At 41.2% G+C, this 16,884-nt stretch overlaps 1 protein-coding gene across 6 annotated transcripts in view; it reads right to left on the reverse strand.

Annotated features, from left to right (window-relative positions):
• USP6NL (USP6 N-terminal like) overlaps positions 1-16,884 on the reverse strand; it is a 136,102-nt gene that overhangs the window by 112,143 nt on the left and 7,075 nt on the right. For 5 of the 6 annotated variants that reach the window (XM_081022753.1, XM_081022750.1, XM_081022752.1 and 2 more), the window contains exon 2: positions 12,035-12,124. In XM_081022753.1, the coding sequence (XP_080878879.1) occupies positions 12,035-12,038 (4 nt within the window). In that variant the 5' untranslated portion in view covers positions 12,039-12,124. Of the gene's footprint in view, positions 1-12,034; positions 12,125-16,617; positions 16,706-16,884 lie in introns of those variants that run through there. The other variant, XM_081022754.1, reaches the window with a different exon arrangement.

The following is a 16,884-nucleotide window of genomic DNA, read 5'->3' on the forward strand; positions in this document are numbered from 1 at the left end:
TTAATTTATTAGCATTGCAAATGCCACGAGCAAACAGACGGATATTGGCCTCAGTTTAAAGTTTAGATATTTACAAGTTAGAAATAGTATGGTTGGAAAAGATAAAAATGTATTGCACTCATTCTGTTCAAAACCACATGGGAGAATGCTACTGGGAAGCAGGACGTTAGATGCTGAACCATCTGTTGCCTTCATCACTGATTCTACTACATACCGGTACTTACATCAATACAGATTATGATTCTTCCAATATTACACAGCTATATTTGGCACGTTATTCTCCCTTCCCCTGCTAGAATCCAAAGTAGTTATCAGTGAACAGGCACTTAGCACTTTCTAAACATCAGACTCCCACACAGGGGCCTACAAATTCTCGCACCACGCTCACCATGGCAAGCATCCTTTTCCTCTCTGGCAAGCACCTCCAAAAGCTCACTGAGAGATGAATGAGCTGCTTCCTTCTCATGCCCTATTTCTAAAAAGGGCAGCCATGATGGAGAGAACCACTCACCAATCTCCTCCTCCCACATTTGGAGCTCAACACTGACCTCACACTCGGCTTCAAATGCAAGCCAAGTGCTCAGCCAACTATGCAGAGAATAAATACTGGCATTTTCTGCTTTGCTGCCATGTTCAGCTGATATTCCTTTGCAGACTGTTAGTGGGTGGTTCCCTAGACCAAATAGATGGGAGGTTGCCTGCTCTTGATGGGGTTACACTCCCTCTGAAGGAGGAGGTATGCAGCTTGGGTGTACTTCTGCATCCATGGCTGTCACTTGAGGCTCAGGTGGCCTCAGTGATGTGGAGTGTCTTCCAACAGCTTTGGGCGATGGCCCAGCTCAGCCCCTATCTGGACAAAATAAAATAACAACAACAACTGCCAGAAAAACTACTCAAGGGGTTATCCAGAAAGATGCAATCTTTAGGATTTCCTCAGGTGAAAATCATGGAAACAGCAGTCACTCTCTCAAGATATGCCACAACAACTGCTTCTTGGACAAGTACCACCAAAGCTAAACCCCCTTTGACAACGTGACAGCTCTTGCAACCTATCAATGGATTGCTTTCAGAAAAAGATTATGTATGGACAAATTTAATGATATTTGGAACGTATTTATTGAAACCATAGTGACTCATGAACTGACATTTACTTGACGGAAATAGTAAGTTTATCTACTTACATATATACTATGTAATTTTGTAACCTTAATTACATTTTATTGTTACTTCATTATTGTCATTTTCCTTTGCTTTGTTTTTTATGTATTTCTTCTTCTTTTTCTTATTTACTTTAATTCACTGTAAAATGTTCAATAAAATGTTCTTTTCAGAAAGAAAGAAAGAAAGAACTACCGCCCCAAGCTAAGGTTTATCAGAGATGGCTCTCTTCATGAGAGAAGGGAGGGCTGCAGCTGGAAGTGCTCAATTTTCATTCATAAAAAGCGAAACACAAAAGGAAAGGAATATTTTTGTGGTTCTGCTATGTCAAGAACTAATGTTCAAGAACTAATGCCAAGAGACAGAGTGATGTCAGGAAATTCCCACCTCTTTCATTAACTCATTAAGCAGTCTTAGCTAAGCCACTCAGTCTCAGGAGTTCACCTCTAATGTATTGGGGGGGGGAATAGTGGCCTACCTGAAAACTGTTATATAGGTTACAAAATTAGATGGGGGACCCTGCATTGCTATTCCTGCATTGCAGGGGGTACACTAGATGACCCTTGGTGTCTGTTCCAACTCTACAATTCTATTATTCTATGATAACTGGAGGTCTACAGTTGGAGAGTGGGGAGAAATCAGGGCTGGTCATATTCAGAGCCTGCCCATGGAATTAATAGACATTACAGTCCATTAATTTCAGTGGGTATACATTAGGGATAACTTAGCTGCATAAAACCCTGAGTATGGTTTGCATGCTAACTCACACCATCTGAAACAATGCAAGAATCAAATTGCAGCTATCCTTCAAAGTGAGCACTTCTTTGAATTTTGTAATGCAACTAAAAAATTGAGCATAGGCTAAAGTGTAAATAAAATAAAATATAAAATAAAATAAAATAAAAATACATATATTAGTCAAATAATTGCAACTGTTCTAGGGGAAATGCTTGGGGGGGAGAAATGGCATGCTAAAATACAAATTTTCATTTTTTTAAAAAATCAGAGAACTGATGTGAAAATGTGATAAATTGAACTTAAAATTGGGGAAATATGAAACTGAGAGAAACCAAAATTAACAGAATTTGACTATCCCTAGCTAAAACTAGAAAAATAAAACAAATTAAGGGACTTATATACTGCCTTTCATACTATGCCAGAGCAGTTTACAATGTGAATAATTCATGTCAAGTGCTCTGAACACCCAGAAGTTCTATATAAAAGCTAAGCCTTATTATTAAGCAGTACAACTTACTTGTGAACAAACATGCTTTGGAATGAACAGTATATATAGTAACAAAATGCGCTACAGATGGGGGGGACCCTCTAAATTCTGTCAACACAGTAATTTCAAGGACAGCAACCAATATTAACCTCCACATGCTGACACTGAAAAGCAAAGTAGTTCTGTCAGAAGTAAATGAATCAGTGAAAATTTTGGATTCCCTCCACCTCAATCCAATTCAAAGAGACAGCGAAGAAAGCCGGTTTGCTGCTGCCCTTATACATCAAGGTTCTTCAATTTTCTCCTGAAAAACGGCATGAATGGGACACAATTACCCATTTTCACATCGCCCAGAAACATGAAGGTAAGCACACAATTCCATCTGCCACAGTTTGTTAACAAGATCAAATACTTCACTGCATGGAAATGTCTGTGGTGATATTTAATCCAAGACATAATGGGACACAGCCACTACAAGGACATCAGCCCTTATTTAACCACTGGAAGAAACAGATGATTCATTAGGAGCACAGAGCAAACAGACAGCAGTAATAAATTCTGCCTGCTAAAGTGTGCATTTTACTTTATCCAATAAAACGCCGTTCTATCACGAGACATATTGTCAAAGGCCTTTAAATACATTTTATACTAAGCTCTTAGTAGACACTGGAAGTTTCTCTTTCAACAGTGACTCAAATAAAACCATCAACTCTGCAGGCTATAATAAAAGTAAGGAGATTCAGGGTTGGTGGAGAGGACAGTGAAGAGTTACATTTTCATCTAACCTGAATAGAACAGAAAAGGACATTGCCCCAGTGAGAGGTCAGCAGAACACACACACACCCTGAAGCATCTGATCAATAATCTGGAAAGGGGATCTCTGGAAGGACCAAGTAAGAGTAGAGCATACATATAGGGATATATCTACTTGGTATCCATCCCCTGATGGAAGGATCTTTGCTCCAGTGGAGACTTCCCCCAGAAGAAAGGCGACAAGGTGATATTTTCCCCCACCAAAGGCTCCACTAGCTCCAAGATGTTCCTGAAGACATTTCCCCTTCAGTTGGCTTTCCAGGTATGATGTTTATTAGCTGACTCAATTATATTCTTTCCAGCTCTGCTAAAAAAGCAATGTGCTGAGTGTAAAGTGGTAGTTTTAAATTTGTGTTTTTGTTCTTTTTATCCTCTGTTGTTTCTGATTACAAGCTAGTTTGGAGAGGCGAACAGCCTAAAAAATAAAGAGCTTTCCCGAGGGGCACCAAGTGGATATAACTCATACTTGGTAAAGATAATCCATACTGGCTGAAGAAGAGATTTCCACAAATTATTGTCAGGGTGCGGTACAAGGCACATAAATAAGGCAAGTTTTATGGCCTTTGTCATTTCCGTTTAAACTAGGGTTTCCTTACATCCGGAATTTCCCAGGCATATCCATAATACTGCAGCTGACAGCAGTGTCCGGGCAGAAATTGCGAAAATGTCTGGGAAACTCTGAACATATGGCAGCCCATGTTGGCAGTGTTGTTTTTGGCGATTTCCATTAAAAATAGCCCAAAAACTTTCGAATTTTCCAAAAAAGCTGAACAACTTTTCTGTCTGAATTTTCACTGTTTGAAATATGGCAACCCTTCAACTCCACCCATTAGATGCATGAATTCAAGCCTGGTGCAAGTGGTGTGGTTTGGTATATGAACCCCTCTCCCCCCCCCCCCATTTCATCTAAAGAAAGTGAGCAAAGCACAGTCTCTTGAGAGCGAACAATTCAGGTCATGCAATGGATCAGAACAATGTCAAAAATAAATATGTCTAAAAAACCAGATTCTACAAGAAGGGTGCCAAATTCTGCAGCATGAATAGATTTTTTCAGTCTACCACACATGTGCATCCTTCACGTAATAACAGATTCCATTTAATCATTCAATTTACTGCACAGTTTTTATATTAATATTAGACAACATAATTAGGCCCTATCTGGCCTAGGACCCTCATACGTACGGGATTGCCTCTCCTGGTATGCCCCACGGAGGACCTTATGGTCTGCAAATAACAACATCCTAAAGATTCCAGGCCACAGAGAGATCAGACTGGCCTCAACCAGAGCCAGGGCCTTTTCAGCCATGGCCTGGTGGAACGCTCTCTCGCAAGAGGCTAGGGCCCTGAGGGATTTGACATCTTTCCACAGGGCCTGCAAACAGAGGTGTTCCGCCAGGCCTTTGGTCAGGGTTCAGTCTGACTCATTTTCTCCTTGTATAAGAACAAGCATGAAGGAGGTTCCCAGCCCGCTCATAGGTGCTTATAATATCAGTGGAAACAGTTGGTAACCGCCTTCAATTTTAACCTGAAAATTGCCACTTGTCCAGTTTTAATTTTAATTTTAATTGGTTTGAATTACTTGTGGGGTTTATCTTAATTTACTGATCACTTGTTTTTATGCATTGTCTTACTTGTATGTTAGTCGCTCTAAGCCCGGCTTTGGCCAGGGTAGGCGGGATATAAATAAATTTTATTATTATCATTATTATTATTATTATAAATGCATTCCTAAGTCTTGAAATTTCCAATAGCTAAATAATTCTCTGTGACACATTACAATCCTGGGATTGCAGTTCTAATGGATGTTTGCTTAGCACACTGCAGTGGAGTTCAACATACGTATATAAAGGAGAGGGAAACAAACATCTCTAGCCACCACCCAAGACACTGCTAAGTCTAAGAAAGTCTATGAAGTCTATGAAGTCCTTGCCTATGGAGAAGGGAGTGTGATGTCGATGGACTGAACAGGGCTTCAAAGGCCCACTGAAACATCAGATTGAAAAAGGTAAAGGCAAATGACCCCTGGATGACTAACTGTATTCAACAAGCTTCTTATTGAGGCAGATTCAAATCCACCATTTAAAAAAAAGCTCTTAGTAACAAACAGTCCCGTACTACACTAGCAAGCGAAAGGCAGACGGAAGATTCAATAGTCATTCCGTATCAACATCTATCATAATAATTTATATACAGTGGTACCTTGGGTTACGTTACCTTCGGGTAACGTAACTTTCGGGTTGCGAACGTGTATACTTCTGGGTTTTGCCATGCGCACATGTGCAGAAGCAGCACCTCGACTTGAAGACTTTTCAGCGTATGTACGGACCCCTGGACTGAATTAAGTTTGTATCTGGAGGGTCCACTGTACCTTGACTTTGATCATATTCATATGATCTTACAAATATTATCATATTCATATGCGCTTACAAAAAAAATGTAAGTACGTAAAAAGAAAATTAAAAGAGCCTAAAAAGGTCAGCAGGAATAAAATTGCTACCTAAAAGGCTATAGAACACATTACTATGATTCAGGTGTGCCCACCGCTTAGTTTACAAGCTATTATCGTTTTGCATCTACGATATGCCTTTCTGGTAGTATTTATTACTGCTGCTACATTGTTAGCTCAACCTTTTCCCACAGAGCTAATGGCACCACTAATGGGCATCTGTAGTTCAGCAACATCTGAAGGCCCGCAGATTCCTCATCCTTGTATTATAGTTTTCAAAAAGGCATTCCAACAGGATTGCCAATAGTATAGCTGGTACATGAAACTAGAATCCCAAACCACTGATGCATTGATACATAATACAGAAACCAGCGGTGTGGTTTTTGCAGAAAATTGGTAGTTTCTGCAGGGTAATTTGCATGGGAAAATGTTCTGATGCTCTGGAGAGTGATCTAATTTAGCATGTTTGCTTTACTTGCATTTGGTAAACAAAGCTGAAAGCCAAGCTTGCCTAATATCATTATTTGCAGTTGGCATCCATTCATTGTCACTAATGACTTTTTGCAACAAACGTCTCTGCAGAAAAAAAAAGTACTGTACTGGAAAATTTTCTAGATTTTCTGCCCCATGTCGCCAATTGAAACATTTGCAAATGATAATTTTAGAACTCTGGTCAAAACAGACTATGCACAGGCTCTATTGTTTAAATTTTTTATCTTTTCTCAGAGAAAGTCCACAGCTGGTACCTGAATCCTTTTGAAATTGCTTGAAACATGGTACCAATTCCCCCCAGAACATTCACCTGCTCTTCTAAATCAATGTTGTTGTCCCCAATCAGAAAGGACATAAACACAGAAAAGTCACAGAAAAGGTTCAACTGAAAATCAATTACCAGAGCTAAAAATAGCTACAAGACATTTCACATAGTGTTCTAATACAAGAACCAAGAGATAAGCATTTGAAATTTGAAGATAACTGTGGGTCCATTAATTATTCATCTCAGGAGGAGGGCATGTTCTGCCTCTTCTGCACAACCCATGTATTTACACACACAACGTGGCTATTCATTCCCTGGCTGTTGTTATTATTTTTAAATGTGATTGACAGTATCAATGTGATTGACAGTATCAAAACACAAAATGCACAACATAGTAACGAAAACAACACAACACAGACTTCACCAGGACCACCAGACTGCAAATCTCTGCATCATTGTTACAACTTCTGGGGATCATAGTGGAGGTATGGTAACTCAGAATCTCATGGGCCCAATCTATGTGGCAAGTGCTCCCTAAACATTATGAAGTGGGAGTAGGAATACACCAGATCAAACTAGTTGTTCATCCAGCCCACTACTGTGGTACCTCGGGTTACATACACTTCAGGTTACAGACTCAGCTAACCCAGAAATAGTACCTCGGGTTAAGAACTTTGCTTCAGGATGAGAACAGAAATCGTGCAGCGGCGGCGCAGTGGCAGCAGGAGGCCCCATTAGCTAAAGTGGTGCTTCAGGTTAAGAACAGTTTCAGGTTAAGAACATTCCTCCAGAACGAATTAAATTCTTAACCAGAGATACCACTGTACTGTCTAGGGGACTAAATAAATGTTTTAAAAGTCATTAACATCAGCAGTAACTGCTTTTCTTATGTAGCTATGATCGGTGCCACATGTGAAACAAATGTACACCCTAGATTACACTTACATCTTGCCTTTCTTCTGTAGAGCTCAAGGTGAATACGCAAGTTTCCCAGCTGGTCTCCTATCCAGAGTCAACTTGTTCAGTTTTAGGAAGGTAGCTGCAACAAGTATCTTATCCATGGACCCCAGAATCCACAGCAACAAGCTGGGTTTTTAAGGCAGACAAGTCAAATTAAATAACATTCCTTGGAAGCAGCAGGTCGGAAAATCACGACTACCAAGAAACCAATTCTGGTGTTATTAATACAATTATTTGCTACAATAGGTGTAATTATAGTGAGTTTCACTTAACCAGCAACATGGCATAAAAGGGGAGAAATTACTGCTATATAATTCAGATCCAAACCCCACAGTAGCGTGATACTTCTAACTAAAATCTCATAAAGTAATGAGCTCAATACTTTTTGACATTTTAGTTGGTCCTAATAAAGGCATTACCCTACTGAGACTGTTGAATTTTCTAATAAACCAATATAGCTACCTATGATTTTTATTTTATTTTTGTTAATTTAATTCAATTTTCTTCTTATTTCTGCCCATAGGAAACACTTCCTATATTTACTGGGTCAAGCAATGAGCTCGAGGCTGCCCCATGGACTAAAATGGAGAGTTAAGTCAGAACTTTTCAGTTATAGACTTCCTTTTTTTTTTCTTTTGGAGGCAGTACAAATATTCTGACTGAACTGTAATTAGGAGGCTTGACATTTGGAGAGTATAATGCTCCAAAGGCACCATTATTGCTACGCTTGTATAGGCTCCAATTTTTAAAGACCAGTTCCCAAGTTCTTGAACATCAGCTTTTGTACTTTTTCTTTACAAAAATATTTAGGGAGAAAAACTCTATGCATCACCATTCTGCAGACTAACACTCAAGGCAGCTTAATAATAAATCACAGAATACAAAGCAGCAACAGAATACACATCAGTAACGGAACTTCTGAAAAGCCAGCTCCACAGGCCAAACCTAAGAGCACAATACCAAACCATAAATAAACTAACCTACAAAAACCCGGGGACTGAGGAATCTTAGCAATAGAGGTGGTGACAGGTAGATCTCCCTCTGGAGGAATTTCCACAGTTAGGGATTGAGCCTCGGAATAGGCCACCCAGAAAACTTCATTGGGAATAGGCAGACTTTCAGGTACATGACTCCCTAGGCGCTTGAGGGTTTTGAAAATTAATGCAGGAACCAAACAGGGACAGATTAGTTTTCTAGGAGGGGCTGGAGGGAAAGTAAGTTTTGGAAGAATAAAGAGCTGTTAGTAAGCATAACTACATTATGTGGTAGTGTTGAACCCGATACTTCTGTGTTGAGTCAAGGCTTTGTGAAGCTTGACTGAACCACTCATATGACAGCAGAAGGTAAAAAATCAGGCTATACCACAGAGGCCTCAGCCCCAATAAGACTTGAGCCTTGATATACTGAAATGTAAAAAGGTCTTCCTATTAGCAGTATCATCCGTCATTCAGAACTTTGAGGCCTGGGGAGAGTCAGGTTTACACCACCAGTAGAGGCTGCCAGCAGCCAAGATTACAGGTAAAGGTAGAGAATGCAGCCCAGAGAGAAGGCCAAAGAACCAAATGATCCTACCTATGGCTGAATAGCATAGCAGAATGCAGTGAGGGGAGCCAGGCAAGGCAACAGCTATAGCTTCACTCAGCAAACCACTTGCCTAGGCTTCCAGAGCCAGAGAGCGACACAGCAAATGAGCAGCAGCACATGTAGGAGCACCAATATTTTCCATCCACTGAGGAAGGAGACTTAGTTGTCTGTCCCCAAAACATTACCAAGCACAGATATGTAGTCATCTCTGTTGATATCATCATAGCTACTGACTGTATAAATTCACCATTAGGCCCACATTCACATCAAGCCACAGCTATTCTACAAGAGGCAGTGTTGGCAGACCAACAGGATGAAACTAACATGGTAGAATCTCTGCTGCCTCCCCTACCTCCATCACCAAATGCTTCAGTAAAAACATTGTGGTAATCATCCTTAACTATGGTTAAGAGAGACATTTAACTACCTAAACTATAGTTAAGAATTTTCTGCAGATTCTTTTGCAGTTAAGAATTTTCTGCAAATTCAGGATGTGAAACAATGGTTTGAAATGAGTTTGCAAGCCATGGCTTCCATTGACTGTGGCTAGTTGTCCCACCTCTACCAAGCCAGCCATTCTGGGCAATTTCAGCAACTCTCCAACCTCCCTGCTTGCAAGGCAAAATAGCAGGTCTCACTGGTATCTCTAAATACATGTCCTCCAAGGGAAGGGTTTAGCTTAGTCATAGATTCAAGGTATGTTGGATCCAGAGGTGGCTGGTATCTACTGAAACTGGTGGGTGAAGCCAAAGCCAGCAACAAGCAGAGGCAAATGATTCTAATTTTGCCCCTATCTTCCTCCCTGCTGCTTTCCCCAAGGGCAACACTGAGACTAAAAAAGACAATGAGGAAGCTGAAAAACAGAATCACTCCTAGACTGGCAGTAAGTAGGAACGCAAACAGGTAGGGGCTGGCTGAGAGTAGACTGGGGTTGGCGTAGCAGTGGCCTATTAACACTAATGGACCAGCCTCTACTGGTTGGAACTAGCAAAAAACCAACAAATCATGGCTAGTGTTAAGCACAGTTTAGCATTATGTCTGGATAATCAACACAACTAGGAGCTGCAATGTGCAAACCAGGCCTAAGCAGTCTGGTAGAGTATTCTACATTCAAGCTCTCAGTGCTGGCAGGTGATAGATAGCGCTAGTTCTTGCAACATTTATCTCCCCTATTTTTGTATTGCTATCTTAGAAAAGACATTCATGAACAATGTCACGGCCAGCATTGGAAACAGTTTTGCTGCTGCATTATTCATCTTCTGTCTAACAGTTTGCTGTTAACACTTTCGTTTACAGTCCAAAAAGTTATTAAAATTTCCAAGTGCTATATAATTAGTCCGCAAAGCAGACTGCCAGACAATTTGTTGCAGGCTGTGTTTCTGTGTCTGCAAAAACAGTGATAACAATGTATTAGTGGTTGACCTTTCCATGAAGGAGCTATGCCTACGAAGTCCCTACGCAATCTTAAGAGCATTGTTTTAAACAAAAAGGTCACAGAGCACTTAGGGTTGATGAGGGTGAAATTCTATTCAACAGAAAGCAAACCAGGCTTGGGGTATTTTTGCTTTCGATCCCCAAGATTAGCAGTGCCTCCTATCCCCTATTTTCCTTTGAGTTCTTTCCGTGGTTTGTACCAAAGACGATCTCTGTTTGGCCCCTATTTGTCTTATTGTTACAAGCAGCAAATAAGCCATGACTGTCATAATTCCATTTGCATATTATTTTCCTTTCCACAGGGCAGCCATGCTTCAGACTCTTAAAAACAGCAAGCTAGATAGAGCCTCCCTGCCAACATCTACCAACCCAGGCTGGACACAGAAGTAACCTGCTTATTCTCAACTGAAAATCATCCATCCTCCAAAAACTTAATTCACAGCAAAGTGTAATGCAGTTCTTCTGTACTGGTATGCCAGTTAGAGAACATATGCACTACCCCTGCAGACTCCAAGCAGCCTTCACTTGCAGGCTACTACATCCTGGACAACAAGAGATGGTATATGGCTACCAGCTAGAACAGAAGACCAGATGGAAAGAAAACCCTACCTAACAATAGACTGCTTATTCAGTCTGTTTCTTGTTAAGTAGATGTCATATCAATGCACCAGCAACAGTAAGGTTTTCTCCGATATTCCTTTCAGCAGCTTAGAAGCCACTCTGGCATGGATGGGGAACCTGCAGCCATCCAGATATTGCTGAATTATAACTTCCAGCATCCTTGATCACTGTTCATGCTACTGGGGTTGAAGTTCAGCAAAATCTGGATGGCCACATGCTCACACATACATGTACATGTACACACACACAGTACAGCATGTTCCCTTCTTGTGCTACTTGTTAGGTCATGTTAGATGACTTCACACAGCAGCTCATTCCCATGAACCATCATCCCTACCAAGAACTTTCTGGTGAAGGAAGAAGTTACAGCAAAGACTCCTCTCAATTGACTGCAGATTTCTGATTATTAACAAACCAAGAAAAGCAGCCACACTACAGCAACTCCTACGCCATTAGAGATACATTGCATGTGTTGGAAAAGACCAGATGACTAGAAAGGTTTGCAAAACCATAGTAATTGACTCAGTTAATTGACCCGGTTAATTGACCATTATTGTGTATGCTTGAGATACGTACAACAGTGAAGTGAAATGACCCGTGAAACACATGGCCTAACAATATCCTTATCACATATAAGTTACTCTGGCCTACCAAAACATTTCTTAACTTTCATGAGACACCGCTCCAAAAGAAAGCAACATTCATTTACAAAACTGGAAAAGTGTATCAGCCCAGATGCAGGCAACATACTCAGTACTCAACGATGCACTGGAAATTGTTGCCATCCCATACATTTACTGAGCCGGCTCAGCTGACGTTAATCCCAATGGGGCTTGGGGCACAACCCACCCAGAGAGTCTTCTGCACAATTCAAACAACCAAAAACAGGGGGTAGTCAAAAACAGCCAAGCTTCACTTACTGATTGCTGTGACAGAGGCACTTACATTCACTATAGTAGAGGCAGAAATTTGCTCTTAAAAGCTAAAGACTTAAAATGCTGTTTGAAATTCTGGGCTCTGGAGAACATTTACTTACTCATGACTGGTAGCCTCTTTGCATATGGTCCCAAACAGGTCTTAAACTAAGGTATCTTGTCCAAGAAGATCTCGCAGAGGTATACATGTCCTAGGCAAAGGGAGGGAAAACAAGAAAGGTATTACTAGTGACAGAATATATTCATGCTATTACATTTACTACTTTTATCAGCAAATCTAACTCTTGCAGCAGATTCTCAAGACCTATGGGGGCAGGAAGGAGCTAGTTCTCAAGTTATTATCGCTCCCATAGGAATGAAATATATTCATCCATCTTTATACTCAACATATTTTTAGAACTGCTTTATTGACAGGGAGTAAAAACACGCTAACAGTAAGTCTAAGCACAATAATCTTAGCAAATAAATCTTTAACATTCCCACACCCACTCCCTGACCATACCACCAGAGGTCTGGCCTTCCCCTCACCAGGGATATTTTGGACCCTTCCCTAGTTTTCACTTTAATTTACGTACATTGTTACACTAAAGAGACAATGAAATATTCTATTCCAAATGCTCACAAAGGAGGAAATGAAGAGAAATTAACCTCAAGCTAGGAACAACATAACTTTATTTGTAAGATGTACATGCACAAGATGAAACAGGAGGTGATAGGTTTTCCTGATGGCCATTCTATTTAATAACAGCAGAAGCAAAAATACCACAGCTGGGCTGAGGACTGTTAACATCTCATTTCCCAACACCACCCCTAAAACCCACTGAGGAGAAGAAGAGAGCTGGGTGGGTGAGACTTTTTGTAATCCAGCAGAGAAGCTCCCTCTGCTGTAATTGCCACCTGGTACCAGGTTTTCCTAGCTGCTCATTCAGGGAGAGATGATGGAACAAGATACAAAATTTAGCCATCTCTAAAAGAGTCTTCAGAGAGAGGGGGGGAGGAGGGAGGGAGGGAGGGAATAATCATAATTTACTGTTTTGTGTAAATCACTTTATGGTGTGGTCACCTTAAAAATGGCACAAAAGTGTCCAAAATAAATAATGACACAAACCATTTATTTACAGGAGCATACGTTATGCCATCCTGTGGCTAAGCAACTAGCTCACAATCCTTTTCTCACAGGATTAGTCCCTCCTTGAAGTAAGCTGCAGATTTCTCTCGTCAGGAAGAAGAAAACCAGCTCTTACTCCATATTCTAACCAGTAAGTGCAAAGAATGATTGACTGACACACGCTTCTTATAAGTTTTGTTTTATTAAAATTAGTTATGAGATGTCTACCTGTACTGAGGCTGTTGCTGTATTGTACTGACTTGCAACTCCCCTTTGCCATTTACCCTCCCCCACAAACAAGATTTCCAGCTACAGGCCTGCATCCACATTCACCCAAAGTAGGTTAGCCTAATAATTTCTCTCTCTTTTTTAACAAACTCCAAATAAATGTTTATGTGGCACAACCATCAAAAGCAATATGCAGAGCTTCGTGAGACTTTAACAGATAAGTAAGGTATGTTCATTCTCCAGTCATCTGTTAACAATCCAATCTTTGTTAATAATCCATAGCCAGACATGTGCCTTCATGTTCACCAATTAAACCCCAGAAGAGTTCCCGGCTGCAATTGTATTTGTCTCTCTCAGTAAGAGAGATCGTTAGTTCACTGACTGCAGTGTTTACTTCCGGGCTAGGCAGTGTGCCTTGTGCTTATGACTTGACATGAGAAAGATGAAGGCAAAGCTTAAATGAGGAACATGATTACCATTGATTAAAAAATAATGCCTATACTAGACCTAAGTCAGATTTTTCTCCTTACATCCTTCCTCATTTTTTATCACAGCTACACTAGGCCTGGGGCTTTGCCGAGGATGTACGACGATGGTCAAGTTGAAAAGAACAGTTGCTGCTGATGTCACTTGCTAAACAAGAGAGGGGAGTTGCGCTACTGCAGTGCTAATGGCAAGTCCTGAAAAATCATTGACAAACTCCTCCTACAATGGAGAAATTAACTGAAATGGTTCTCTCCCTGCCCCCACACCGTTTTCTGTCAACAAGTATGTCCTATACCAGGGGTCAGCAAACTACAGCCTGGGGGCCAGATGTGGACCACCGGGCTCGTAAATCCAGCCCATGGACCCTGATGCCCACTTGGTCAGTCCACGCGCTAAACGAGTGTGGTGCGGAGGCCTCGCCGCACGGGGACTGACTTCCGCAACACTGGCACAGCTTCGGATTGGCTGCAGGAAGGTCCTGCAGCCAATCCAAAGCTGTGGGCACCTCAGGGTGGGTGGCAACACTGGCGCGGCTTTGGACTGGCTGCAGGAAGCTCTGGGCAGCCACGTATGACCAAAAGCCGAGTGGGAGGAAGCGGCGGTGGCAAGGAGGCTGCCTCTGCTGCCCAGGCCAGAGGCATGGGCTCTGCGCCCCGTGGACACCTGGCCGAGGCAGAGGACAACAATGACACTGTCGAAGATGAGGTGGTGTTGGCTTGAGTGGCAGCGGGGAGTTCTTTCGGGAGGGGGGTCCGGCCCACCCACAAGGTCTGAGGGACGGTGGACTGGCCCCCTCCTGAAAAAGTTTGCTGACCCCTGTCCTATACACTATCCCTCATAGTTCCAACACAGAGAAAGGAGAAGCAGCCAGCTCAAAATCAACCCATGGCCATTGCAGGGTGAGCAGCCCCAATTCACTTTACTCCCCACATGTATACACACATATTGTCACACACACAAAAGAAAATAACTCTTCCTTACTCATAGTATGAGTGTCATCTTAAATGGCAACTCAATAGTACAGTGAGCCCACAACGTTTGCACATTTAACTTGTGTGCATTCAGCTTTAAGTGCACGGCAAAAAAATAAAATATAAAGGGGGTGGGGTTCTGTGAAAAATGACTTTGGCTATCCCACCCGGCACTGAACCCAATGTGTTTTGGCTATATGCAATTTTGGCTTTAGGTGCTACTCCCAAAACGTAAAACCCTGCATAAATTGTGGGCTTATTGTATGCCCAGTATTTCTATTTTTGAATTGCTGCTGTAAGAAATATTCAGTAACTTGGTATTTTTTAAAAAACTGACCACAATACCGCCATCTGTGCAAATCTAGTGAGCTAATTCCATGCAGTGCCTCTCTTCCCTGATTCCTTAAGGCTTAGGCAGGATAAGATGAGAGAGAAAGTAATTATCCAACTTCCTTAAAATGTGACTGAACATAACATTTGCAGATCCAGTTGCAGATCCAGAGTAAATCCAAGAAAGAAAGCCGGAAAGCCTCCAGATTTTTCTACAAAGGCAGCTTGCTGGTTAATCAGTTGCAAAACCTATCAAAGGAACTGCTACTGTAATAGGAGAAATTCAAGCAAAAACCGAAACAAGGGAAGCCAAACAATGAATGCAAGAAAGGAAAGGAGAAAGGGGTTCTCAAAATGCCCCCCCCCCCCCCGGCTGTTGCTCATGCCAATTGCATTTGAAGGCAATAATAATTTGTAACAACTTAAAAGCTTCCCCTCCCCTTCCCTGTTATTTGCACTTTCTGTAAAAGTCTATTTGTAACTCCCCATATATAAGTGGGCTCACAGTAAGACTTTGTCATGACGATTAGTTTGATTTATACTAGCGACAGCTTTCTGTTTTATAGATCTGAGTTTAAAGATAGAAAAGGACGGCTTAACTGATTGTTCTTCATTTGTTAAGACGTTTTAAAAGGTTTTAAAGAGCTGTTAGTATACTTGTATCTTTTTGTAAGTGTTTTAGATTGCCTTTGATGAAGGAAAACTTTTTATGAAACCAACTTTTCAGAGCACTTTCAGTACACTTCCCTCTTTCGTTTTCTTGCTTAGGAAAGAGAGCACCAACACTATGGTATTCTCACACCCTGAAAAAAATATTTCTCTCCCCTGCCAATAGCTCACCATATTTTATCAAAATATGGTAGAATATTTCCCCACTGTTTTGTTCACAAGAAAAGCATGCCCAAGCTGCAATATAAAAATTTTGTCATCGGTTTTTCAGAGGTGACCCCACTGCTGAAGCTAGGGAGAAAAAGATGGAACCAGTTAACTCATAGAATTGTAGTTGGAAGGAACCCACAAAAGCTCCTTTCTTGTAGCATTAATGCATTGGTTCAGGTCCTACCCAAACTGTAGATGAAAAATCTGTTCAGCTTTTTAAGCAGCTTGCATTCCCTCACAACCCACCAAAATGGCTACAAGGAAAAGTGAAAGGGAATTTAATTCCCTAGAACAGCAGAGCTTGTAGAAGAATATTTCAGACACCAAAGCTATTAAACAGGACACCAAAAGTCTTTCTTTGTAGTGGTGATTATGGATAATAATCATGAAAATGAGAATGCAGCCCCTCCCACTGCAGGGGAATATAAAGGAGTGTGGCCCCTGTTCCCAGGTACCTAACTGGGACAGGTACCCACAATACTGATATTTTACCACCTCCTAAAAATGTTTGTTTCACCAAGCATTTTAGAGAATTAATTTGATTGATTGTTGGTCATCTGTTCTGCATTTCACGTTTTGGTTGTTTTATTGTACACTGCCATATTTTAAATGAGTTGGCAATATAGCATATTCTTTATGATTTCATTTATATGCTTTTTTTTAAAAAAAATCTGAGCCTCACAGAATAGGGTAGTCATGAGGGATCTGTGGGGACAGCAGGAAGCTGGTGTCATCTGGGGTGAGGTGGTAAAGCAAAAGAGGATTTCTCTGGAGCTCAGCCGGGTGCCTAGAAGCAGAGACCAGGGATGAGAATGAAAAAATGCCTTGCCCCATTCTGAGGCCCAAGTGATGTTCCAAAGTCAAGAGCATGGTTCTCCCCCTAACAGGTACTCCCACAACATCACTGTATTTTATATGCCACCCATAAGTACATGTATTTTGCATGCAA

Source organism: Podarcis pityusensis (assembly GCF_964106645.2).
Source record: "Podarcis pityusensis genome assembly, chromosome: 10".
NCBI classification, from domain to species: domain Eukaryota; kingdom Metazoa; phylum Chordata; class Lepidosauria; order Squamata; family Lacertidae; genus Podarcis; species Podarcis pityusensis.